The 12018-nt window shown below is 29.2% G+C and overlaps 1 protein-coding gene across 2 annotated transcripts; it reads left to right on the top strand.

Annotated features, from left to right (window-relative positions):
* Positions 1-451: 451 nt before the first annotated feature.
* LOC112750689 (nucleobase-ascorbate transporter 6) lies at positions 452-8722 on the top strand. 2 transcript variants are annotated; one of them, XM_025799503.3, is made up of 15 exons: positions 452-747; positions 956-1116; positions 2286-2383; positions 2534-2710; positions 3811-3911; positions 4135-4210; positions 4295-4354; positions 4494-4678; positions 5072-5168; positions 6161-6247; positions 6359-6417; positions 6846-6937; positions 7013-7090; positions 7196-7356; positions 8256-8722. In XM_025799503.3, the coding sequence occupies exons 2-15, from the start codon at positions 996-998 to the stop codon at positions 8472-8474; spliced, it is 1611 nt and encodes a 536-aa protein (XP_025655288.1). In that variant the 5' UTR covers positions 452-747; positions 956-995; the 3' UTR covers positions 8475-8722. The 2 variants fall into 2 exon arrangements, with proteins under 2 accessions (XP_025655288.1, XP_025655287.1); XM_025799502.3 differs by having other exon boundaries at positions 571-747; positions 948-1116.
* The last annotated feature ends 3296 nt before the right edge of the window (positions 8723-12018 follow it).

The raw sequence follows: 12018 nt of genomic DNA, 5'->3' as shown, positions 1-12018 counted from the left end.
GCGTTGCCTGACAGACTTCCTTTTTACGCATACGCATAATTCAACAAATCTCCATTTCTTTATAAATTTTCTACTTTACATGCTTTTTTTTATTTCTTTCAAAACTTTAAATCACTCAAACAAACATATCAAGACATCGAATGAGAGATAGAAACAACCCAGAAGTTTCAAATCTAAAAATGATAGCTTTTTCTTTTTGTAGGTGAACAAATCTAATTATTATACATCAAATGACTTTACTTATTTCTATTTCATAAATAAAAAATATTATTTATATATCAAAATTAATCATTATATATTTATATATATTATATATTTTAAAAGAAAAAAAAAGGTTTATACAAAATCAAACAAATCCAAAAAAAGGCTCTTGTTAAAAGAAAAGTATTAAAGATATAACCATTAATATTACCTTTTCCCATTAACTTAAGTTTTTAGAATGAGTGGTTTCATAACATATTTTATATTATAATATATAGTTTTATACTAATAATTAATTTTAATTTATACGAGAGAGAGAGAGAGAGTGTCTACACTCCTTTTATGGTTTCTGTTTCTGCTACCATTTTTGAGTTTCCTTTACTCCACCACACGCTCCACAATAACAACACCACCTCTCTCTTTCTCTTCTCCTTTTGAGGGTGGTGGGTGGCTTAGTGGGGGCAACTTAATATATTGCATTTTGACTTTATAGCCCCTCAACTTAATCATTTTCCTCCTCAAACTTTAATTTATTTACAAAAAAAGGTACCTTTTTTTAATCTCCCTTAACATCGATGTTAAATACCTATGCTATGATTATCAATATCACAAACCATCGCATTATATTCAACAAAAATAAAGCTAAAACTACACTCTCTAGTTACACTATCATTTTCTCTTTACTTCGTGGTGTCTCTTTTGATAAAGGATCTTGGTCGTTCTCTAAGATTTGGCCATTTTGAAAGCTGTCTAGATTGTTAGAAAGGAGAGACAAAAAGAAAGAAAGAAGAGTCATGGCAGGAGGAGGAGGAGGAGGAGGAGGAGGAGGAGGAAAATCAGATGAGCCACAACCACATCCACCGAAGGATCAGTTACCAAATATCTCTTACTGCATTACTAGTCCACCTCCATGGCGTGAGTCTTTTTATTAATAATATTTAACCTTAGATTAGATTCAAAAGAATAAAAAGCTCTTTCTTTTTCAGTTCCCAGAATATGCCATATTAATTCTTTTTTGACTGACTAAAAAATCAGCTCACTTTAAAGCTGTTTCATGTTAAAGAAAAAGAAAAAGAAAAAGAAAGGACAAACTTCAAACTTCTGGGTTCTTTAATTCATGAGTCCCTGATTTTTCACCAACTCTTTTATTATTATTTCTTAAAAACAAAAAATGTTTATTATTTTTGGTTTTGCATTTGGGGAACTTGGATACTTTATATTTTTATGCGAGTCGAAGCATGTTTAAAGTTGTGTATGTCTGTGTGACTGAGTGCTCTTTTTTTTTTTTTTTAAAAAAAAAATATATTTTCACATTATTTTTTATCTTAATACTACATTCATGTTTGAGGTTCTTCGCAGTTGTTTCCAGATCCAGATTTGGTAACAAAAATTTTCATTCGCTGCTTTCAAATTTAGGCCCTTTATCTAAAATTTCATTTTTTTAGGACATATTGCTATAATTGTTGCTTCTATATTTTCTTCAAATAAAAGGAATAATGATTTTTTTAAGAGAAACAAAATCTATATTATTCATATTGTTGGATTTAGGTACATTTAAGAACAGCAGTACAGCACCGACACTATACAGTGAACTATTGAACAAAGTAGTCAAGTTAATCATTTATAATTGCAATAATTTACTTTATGGGGAGTGTGTATAGATGAGGCATTCCTAAATTTTAGTGTGTTTTAAACATAAGGTAATTTAATTGCTGTAATTAAATTTCTTTTAATTTTAAATTGTGTTCGCTTGACATAGTTATATTATTTTTAAAAGGTGGTTACTTTTATGAAGACATCTTCATGTGAAAATAATTTGGCAAGCAGTTAGATGGTTCAGTCAAATATGTCAAACTAACTCACGGTTCATAATATTATCTTCACACAAAGATATCGAAGTAGCCACCAAAAATGCTTTGTTTTGAAAAATATTTTTGGATTACTTTTATTCATAAAATATGTAGTTAATTACTGTGCAGTTACAATTTTAAGAATCTCTTTACCATGGGATTTCAATTTTGTTTTTGTGTTCTTTTTATTCTTAAACTAATTTGATGAGAAATTTTGGTGACATTATGATGCAGCTGAGGCCATACTTCTTGGTTTTCAACATTTTCTTGTGATGCTTGGAACAACTGTGCTTATTCCCACTGCTCTTGTCCCTCAAATGGGAGGTGGCAATGTAAGTGATAATTGATTATACAGCATTTTTTATTTAATGTGGAATATTATTGACTATACTATACAGTCATAAGGTTTGATACTACATTCTCATCGTAGCCAAAAGTTATGTGAAAAAAAAAAAAAAGATTCATTGTTCTACTTTGTGCAGGAGGAGAAGGCAAAAGTGATCCAAACATTACTATTTGTAGCTGGTATTAACACATTGTTGCAAACACTGTTTGGAACTCGACTACCTGCAGTCATAGGAGGATCTTATACCTTTGTTCCGACCACAATCTCGATAATTCTTGCCGGTCGATTCAGTGGTGAACCAGATCCCATAGAGGTCTTGTGTGATCAAAACTAAAATGTCTCACTCTTTTTATTTTTTATTTTTTTCGCTTTTTTCTAAGCTCTCATGAAGATTTTAATTACTAACTTTGGCCCAAAATAAGTGTCCATTGAGAAAGAAATTAGGCAGCACTAATTAAAATTTTCCACTAGTAAAACTATTAAGAGCATATGATTATAAGGAAAAGATTAATAATTTTGCCAATTTAACCTCAACTATCAAATGTTAAATAATAATATAATCAATCATTTTATATCCATATTTGTAATTATACCACTTAAAATAGCTTTTTCTCACATTCCAAATATAATAAATTGTCTTAAAACTACTTTTCAGCTAAAGTATCAAACATACATAAATGGATTATGACATAATTAATCATTTTAAAAAGGCATTATACAAATAAAAATTTTTGACATAAGTTTAAATTTTTAGCCTATGAGAGGATAAGTGGGAAAATAATATCAATAGAGAAGAGTTAGTGAGAGATGACTTTTTACAGTCAATCTAATTTATCTATAATCAAGATATTTTTAAACTCAACAACCATGTTGGGCGTGCACTAAAATCAGCTACCATTATGGAATACACATTAAAAAAGTAGTTAAACTACATATATATTTATACACAAATATATGATGGCTGATTTTTTGTGTGTACAAAGTATTTTTGTAAACCTAATTATTGTACGTAATTAATTTTGGACACATATCTGTAGTACTTTGTCATGGAATGAGACTTAAACTGGATGGAGACTACTGTGTTGCTACTTGCTTGTTAATTGTTATTCTATTATGCATATTTTGTTTTTATGTTATGGTTTTTGCTAACAAGTGTCCTAAGCGCTCTAGCTGGGTTACCTGTTTTGAATAGTTTTCCTAACTTGTATACATGTTTTGTTTGTTTGTTTGTTTGTTTGTTTGTTTTTTATTACAATAATTGGAAAGTTAGAAGCTTGCTATGCTTAATTTGATTGTAAACAGATGAATATCAATTCAATTCAAGCACTAAAGAAAGACATGGGATTTTGTGCTGATTTGATTGGAACTGTTTGATCACATTTTTCTGTTTGATTTGCTTATTTATGTAATCAGAAATTCAAGAGAATAATGCGGGCAATCCAGGGTGCTCTTATTGTTGCTTCAACACTGCAAATAGTACTAGGCTTTAGTGGCCTCTGGCGTAACGTTGCGAGGTTGGTCTCTGTTCTTTGTAAACAGCTGCAATGTATTTTCTTTATCTTTATGTTTATGGCTTTAACATCTCTGAGCTAAAATGCAACCCAGATTTTAAGAATTCCCTTTTCATTTTCCATTGTTTCATGACATGATGTTTCTAGTACTATTGAAAAGATTAAAGAATGTATTATTCTTGTGAATCGGTACAATTTACCATGTGATGTAACTTATTTTCACTAGGTTCTTAAGTCCTCTTTCGGCTGTTCCTTTGGTATCTCTGGTTGGTTTCGGCTTGTACGAGTTAGGATTTCCTGGGGTAAGTCTTTTGATTCAGATTTAAAATGATTATGTTCACGACAAGTTCTAGAAAGTCTCAACATTGATGTGTCTTTGGATTTAGGTTGCTAAATGTGTTGAGATTGGACTGCCAGAACTTGTATTGCTAGTATTTGTCTCACAGGTATAGTTCCTCGAAGTTTCATACACTCATTGTCGAGCATTACAATCTTAGTTACTTCAGTTCTCTTGATTTTATTATTTTCCTAGCATGATGGTTTCTACAAGTCCAAATTTGTTGTTAACTAGTGGCTATTGTGCAGTATGTGCCCCATGTGTTAGGTTCCGGGAAGCATATCTTCGACCGTTTCGCAGTCATTTTTACAGTTGTAATTGTGTGGGTATATGCTCATATACTCACCGTCGGAGGGGCCTATAACAATGCCGCACCCAAAACACAGTTGTCCTGCCGCACCGACCGTGCTGGACTTATTAATGCAGCTCCTTGGTTAGTTGTTTGATTTCCTTTAATTTTATCCCTTAATTGTATTTTTTATATGTGGAAACTATGTCATTATTAAACGGTTTTTATATTAATCTCATGGTATATAAGTATAAATTATCAGCATTTGGATGAGACAAATCCGATTGAAAATATATGCATGGGGACTAACTTTAAAACTTAGTTATTTAATGCCAATAGAGCCTTAATTTTATTCATTCAACAGTTTTCTCCTTTTCCAGATTCATATTCTTATATTCTAGAATGGTTTATGAATGTGGATATATGTGATGTGTAATTCTTAAATCTTTTGGGGGTACTTACTAAACTTTGAAGCAAGGGCAGAAATATATATTTGATATCCTCAACATAGATTTCTCATGGATTTTGAGTTTGCAGGATAAGAGTTCCATATCCCTTCCAATGGGGAGCACCTTCGTTTGATGCAGGAGAAGCCTTTGCCATGATGATGGCCGCTTTCGTTGCTCTTGTAGAGGTAATTATTTTCTTTAATCTAGAATTCCGAAATGGTGTTTATAAGAAAAGAAAATAGGACAAATATTTTGCTGATGACATAGGGCAGCCTAGTCTCTCCCTCCATAATTTCCCTACTTTCCTTTTCTCAGTTCATCATCTTGTACACACTATATGTGCCACAGTACCATAAGACATAGTACACATAATGCAATACATTCAGGTACGGGTATGCCGTACGCGATACTCGACATGTGAAATATATTAGGTGGAAAGTATATTTATAACATACCAATTAGTTGAATTGGTCATGTAACTATGCCATAAGACTCTGCCTTATTCGTTTTTCCCCTTCGGTGTCTATGTTTTGTGGAATTTCCTTCTAATGTATGCATGTCACCCTTGGGAGGCATTTGGTAACTGTCTCAACACATAAAGTAAGAAGTGCGGAGACATTGGGGTCAGAAACCTGTTGTCAATATTGCTGCTAGCTTGTTACTATCATTTGTACCAATTCAATTTAGTAGCCAGTCCTTCCCAAAAAGTGACAAATATAGTAGCTTCCTGTGACCAAAGAGTTTTTAATTTTATTTATTTTGAGTCTAATTTTGATGCATTGACAGTGTAAAACAGTCGTTCAATCACATTAGATGCAAAATTGTTTTACACTGACAATGCATCAAAACCTAAATTCTTTTTTTTTTATAGGTAACTAATAATTTTTTCTTATATTTGTCTTGCATCTCAGCTAACACTAGCCAATTCTCTATTTTATTTTTTTTAAATAAAAGTGTTAGCTCCTAATATATTTTGTTTTCTTTTAAAAACTAATGGAAGCAATTATAACCAATTCTCAAATTTATAATTCTGTAAAATGACAAAGTGTACACACACTGCATGAAAATTAATGTCAGCATTGTCGTGTAGTATGTAAGCTTTAGAATTAATGCAGTTGGTGATGTGCATTTTCAAATTAAATTTCCTACTGACATGTTTTTTGTTCCTTACAAGTAGTCCAGTGGAGCTTTTATTGCTGTATATAGGTATGCCAGTGCAACTCCTTTACCTCCCTCTATTCTCAGTAGGGGTATCGGTTGGCAGGTATAAACATTTAAATATTTGGAAAACAAATTAAATTTCTTGAATTTATAAAATAATAATAGTGGTAAGGTTATAGTTGATTACTAATTTGCATCTTCTATCTGCTTACAGGGAGTTGGCATTCTGTTATCGGGATTGTTCGGAACTGTGAACGGATCCTCAGTATCTGTGTAAGACTTAATTGTTCTACTTGTATTGTATGCTCTACCTATGAAAGATCTTTTTTCTTAGTTATTTTTTTTTAAAGATCTTATAGAAAAGTAGAAGTAATTTTATATTTGGATATCTCATACACAAAGATCTTTTTATTTATTAATTATGTTTGGATATAATGATATAAAAGTACTTATTTATTTATTTATTACATGAAAAACATCTTTGTTTTTAAGGAAAAATATCTTTAAAAAAAAGATGTAAATTACAGCTTCTAAAAAAAAGATGTTTTTTTATTTTTCTAGTGCTTTTATTTTTACTACTGAAAATTGTCAAACACGTTAAAAAATAAAAAAAATATTTTTCATTGAAAAAATCTTTTTTTTTATTAAAATAATGACATCCAAACAAGCATGAAAGGAATTCATATGTTTTCTCTCCACAGAGAAAATGCAGGCCTGTTGGCTTTGACCAAAGTTGGAAGCAGAAGAGTTGTGCAAATATCTGCCGGATTTATGATTTTCTTTTCAATACTTGGTGAGTTGATGAAAGCGAAATGTGAATGCATTTTCTTCTGTTGTTTAACACCGCTAACTTTTCCTTTCCCTTTAGGGAAATTTGGAGCGGTTTTCGCATCGATCCCGCCTCCCATTGTTGCTGCTCTTTACTGCTTGTTCTTTGCTTATGTCGGTAAGTTCGTATTTTGATTATTTCAACAAACATCATAATAATGTAATTTTTTAAAAGTTTGTGTTAATATATATATTTTTTTTTAACATTTTTCATCAATTTTAGGTGCTGGGGGTATAAGTTTCCTTCAGTTCTGCAATCTCAACAGTTTTAGGACAAAGTTCATACTAGGCTTCTCTGTGTTCCTTGGCTTGTCAGTGCCTCAGTACTTCAATGAGTACACAGCAATTAATGGTTTTGGACCAGTCCACACTGGTGCCAGATGGGTATGCATAACATTCATATATAGTAATATTGGGAAAATGCAATTAACTCATCCAAACTTCTAACCCCCTAAACAATTTAAAATGTGCAATTCGATGCGGTGAAGACTTGACAATACCTTTCGTTAACTGTCCTTTTTAAGGGTTCTTTTGCAAGAAAAGTTAACAAGATATTTAACAAAGAAGGTTAATTGCATTTTTCCCAAATAATAATATTTACTCCATCCGTTCGAAAATATCCGTCATTTTGAAATTTTGATACATTAGAAATTAAATTCAATGTGTTTACATCAAAATTCCAAAGTGACCGATGTTTTGTTTAATGTTATTTGAACACAAAAATTAGTCATTATAATCAACCGCCAATGTATGTGTATAAATATATGTGGTTTAATTTATTTTTAATATGTATTTATATTCTAATATATATTTTATATTTTACAATTTAAAGAGTCAAATTGCACGTTTCGAAAGTTCAAAGAGTAGAATATTTGTTTTTTAACCTAGCTTGTAACAAAAGAATCTTTGTTTTTTAAGTGATCTTTTCTTTTTAAAAATGTTTTGAAAAAGTAAAAGTAATTTGATTAGATATTTCATGTAAAAATATTTTTTTATGTATCAATTATGTTTGGGTATAATAAAATAAAAAAAATTTTTTGTTTAGTTACTATTTTAAAATATTTTTTTTCTAAAGCAAAAAAGATTTATGCAAATTGTAGCTTTTGAGAAAAAAAAATTTCTTTTAACTTTTCTAGTACTTTTACTTAAAAAAATTTGCCAAACACATAAAAAAGGAGATTTTTTTAACAACTTAATGGTAGCAAAGATGCTAAGATGAAGGAGCTGTTAATAATTATGCTATGTTGAGTTGCAGTAATAACATTTTATGTACCTTTTGGCAGTTCAATGATATAATAAATGTGCCATTCCAATCAAAGCCATTTGTTGCGGGTGTTGTGGCATATTTCCTAGACAACACACTACACAAGAGAGACGGTGCTATAAGAAAAGACAGAGGAAAACATTGGTGGGACAAGTATAGGTCTTTCAAGGGTGACTCAAGAAGTGAGGAGTTTTATTCACTTCCTTTCAATCTAAACAAGTACTTCCCATCTGTTTAATTTCTTTGATTCAAGCTTATTATAAGTTGCTCTCTCTCACATTCACCAAAACTCTGCTTGTTTCTCAGATTTGATTGGATCTGATTACAAGCTATAGTCTATATTATTTAATTGTCCCACTTTGTTATAGATTTTTTTTTTTTGTAAAACGTTCTATTTTTGTTGCTGGTGTTTTTATGTATATTCTAGTCAAGAAAATGGATTCATGTAGTAATGTTCATCCTTAATTTTATCTCCAATTTCTGTCATCATACTTTTATGAATAATTTGATGTCAAAGAGTAATCCTCCAAATTGGTTCTTAATAATTTTGTATTAGGCTAATTAGTTCTTAAAAAAGTAAAATTGATAAATTAGTTCCTAATATTTTAAGGTGAGAAACTAGTCCTTTGTTTAGTGTGCGCGTGTGTGTTCTTTTTTATATATTTTTTGGTAATGGTAGGGTGTCTAAACTCTAAACTGTAAATAATGTCTAATTTGTTTAGGATTATAAAAAATAAATTGATTTGTTCAAAGTTCAAACAATATGTTGGAAACAAAAATTAATATCAAGGGAGTGTTAGGTAAATAATGACCATCTTGAACAACATGAACAACTACTAATCAAATAAAAATATACTACATCTTAATTTAATGTTACTAATTAAATATAAGATTAATTTATTCTTTTAACCTTATTAATTCACATTGTTTACACATTGTTTAAAAATATTGTTGGTTATCTATATTTTTTCATAGATTATTTCAGATATTTATTGGACATGAAATTATTAGGACAAGCTATGGGTGTGGTATTTTTTTTGGTGTCTTGCTGTGGGTGTTGTATAAATAGTTTCTTACTTTATTTTTAGTAAATTTGTAAATTTGAGAGTAAAGTGATAAATTGATAATTAGGTCACGAGAATTTCAACTTCGGATTATTTAATTATTCAAAGCCTTAATTTATAAAAGTGAGGCCAATTAATTAATTTTACACACTCATTTGATTATACTGAAATTTTAATTGTCACTTTATTGTTGAGGATGCTACGTCGATACTGTAATGTTCCACATGAATACTGTGTACAATTAAATTAAGAACAATGAAGATTCACAATTCGTAGACTCAGGATCAATTTGGTTATTTCCAAACGTCAGAAATTATTTTAATAAGTAAGAAATTTCAGGTATCAACCTAGACATCACTCCTACATACTCAAAAAAGCAGAGTTATGTATAGTTGTATCCTAATTAAAAAGATATTCTACGTATATTTGGCTGTGTTTGTTTACTGAAATAAAGAGATATTAAATTAATATATTTTATATTTATCCTAACAAAAAAATACAGAAATTTTAACAAGAGAAATAATTTATTTTTTATTTTTTTTATTATTTTTGTTAATTTTTTATAATTATATTTTTTATTATTATATTTTTTTCTTAAAGTTTTTGAATGAAAAAATGAGGATAAATTAAACTTTCATAATTTATTCTAATTTATTACTAAACAAAATATAAAAATACTAATTTTTATGTTTCTATCTTTTGTATTTTATTATCAGTGTCTTATCTTTTCTTATTCTAATCAAACACAGCCTTTTAGAAGGTTTAATTATTTTGTTGAATCTTATAGTTTTGGAAAATTTTCTGTTAGATTCTTATACTTTTTTTCTTTTTAATTGAGTCTCTGCACTAAATTTTTTTTTTCAATTAGGTCCCTCTTAGTAGTAATTGGTTTAATTGTATAGAGACCTAACTAAAAAAAAGAAAAATTGGTGCAAAGACTCAAATAAAAAGAAAAAAATATAGGGACTTAATTGAAAAAAATTTAGTGCAGAGACCAAATTCAAAAAAAAATATATAAAAACTTAATTAAAAATTTATAAAATTATAGAAATCAATAGAGTAATTAAACCCTTTAGAATGTATAGTGGTCCATGCCACAGTCTTGCCTTCCCCCATTTAATTTCATATTGAATGTGAAAGCGAGATTCACCACCTTTTATTATCTATATCATATTTCATGCTTGTTGCTGGCATGCCATAGTAATTATACATACTAGCATGCATACTGGATTAACTTTCAAGCAATCTATGTTATTGCAAGGGATTTGGATTCTTTAAAGTTTGAATTTCTTTTTAGAGGATAAAGTAATTTTTCACCATTTATTTCATAGGTGGAACCAAAAGAAAATAAAAAAGAGAAATTATTCAAGGGTGAGAGATCGCACTTTTTCTTCTAAAGTGAAAATTTAAAATTTAGAGGATCCAAATTCTATTGCAAGTAGCAAGAGACAGGTACAGAGTTCATATAGAATAAATGTTTAACAACCCTGCATTTAGTTGAAATTTCTCCCACTATACCTTTACAATGCTTTGATCTTATACATATATTTTTTCATTTTGCGGTGTTTTCTATTTTCTTTTTTCTGAATTTTTTACAAAATTCTAAAAGCATTAAACACTAGAAAACCATCAAACCTAAACAAATAACTTCAAATAATAAAAAAATAGAACTTATTGTTCCCAAATATAAATTTATTTCGATTGTTCAAAATTTACTTCCACAATTATATTGATCAAATATAACTTTACAAATGTTCCATAGACAATAGAAATTAGAGATAATACTTCCCAAAACTTGCATATGAGTCTCAATTTAGTTTTTAAATTTTCAATTACATTTATTTAATTCTCAAACTTTGTGAATGCAACTCATGTTAGTCTCTAAAGTAATTTTATTTCGATGCACAAACGTTAACAGAAGGTTGACGTGAACAACCAGATGTCATATTAGACTCTATAAAACGTCGTTTTGATTTCGGCTCTTAAAATAGCCCAAAAATAACATCGTAAGTGATGTTTATTAAAACTTTTCTACCCAAATCAAGTGATACGACCTTATTTTTAGGCTATTTGAGCGCCAAAACTAAAACTACATCATGTTACAACACATTCCAAAAATTGTTACAACGATTATGTGAGTCATGTTTGTAAAATTTAGAAACTAAATAGAAGTAATTGAAACTTTATGAACTAATATAAATTGAAGGTCATATAAGATATAGGAAAAGTCTAGGGGGCCAGCAACTTTGTTAAATTTTGGCCAGCATGTAACCAGCAAAAAAAAGTGAGTCATTAGATGAAATCTCACACCAATCTCACACCATTAAAACCATCATTGATGGCTATTTGATGGCTACAAATCACAAAAGTTGCTAGCCCCCTAGCATTCCTCTATTTTATATATTATCATGTATTTGCGTATATTTATGTATACTTCATATACTATCACATTTATATATTTTTTCATATATTGTTTAGAAAAATGATCAACTATATACTAAAATAATAAAAATTTTATAGCAAAATAATCAAACTATTCATACTAAGATAATCAAACATTTTATAAACACAAAAAAAATATTCTATTCACATTTTAAATATTGATATATTTAAATAATGGTTTGAATTGAATATGTTTATATTCTATTGATATTTTAAATTTATCTTTTTTAATTTAAATAGCTCATCCATAATTTAATATTTAAGCAGTACTCCAAA

Source organism: Arachis hypogaea, chromosome 15 (genome assembly GCF_003086295.3).
Source record: "Arachis hypogaea cultivar Tifrunner chromosome 15, arahy.Tifrunner.gnm2.J5K5, whole genome shotgun sequence".
Taxonomy (NCBI): Eukaryota; Viridiplantae; Streptophyta; class Magnoliopsida; order Fabales; family Fabaceae; genus Arachis; species Arachis hypogaea.
This window is presented reverse-complemented; position numbering and strand designations above follow the sequence as displayed.

Excerpts from the sequence above, each read along its gene's own strand:
- LOC112750689 (XM_025799503.3), top strand. The coding sequence starts at position 996 with ATGGCAGGAGGAGGAGGAGGAGGAGGAGGAGGAGGAGGAAAATCAGAT. Across the intron at positions 4,211-4,294 it reads ACGAGTTAGGATTTCCTGGG|GTTGCTAAATGTGTTGAGAT; the intron begins GTAAGTCTTTTG and ends CTTTGGATTTAG. Across the intron at positions 6,418-6,845 it reads AACGGATCCTCAGTATCTGT|AGAAAATGCAGGCCTGTTGG; the intron begins GTAAGACTTAAT and ends TTCTCTCCACAG.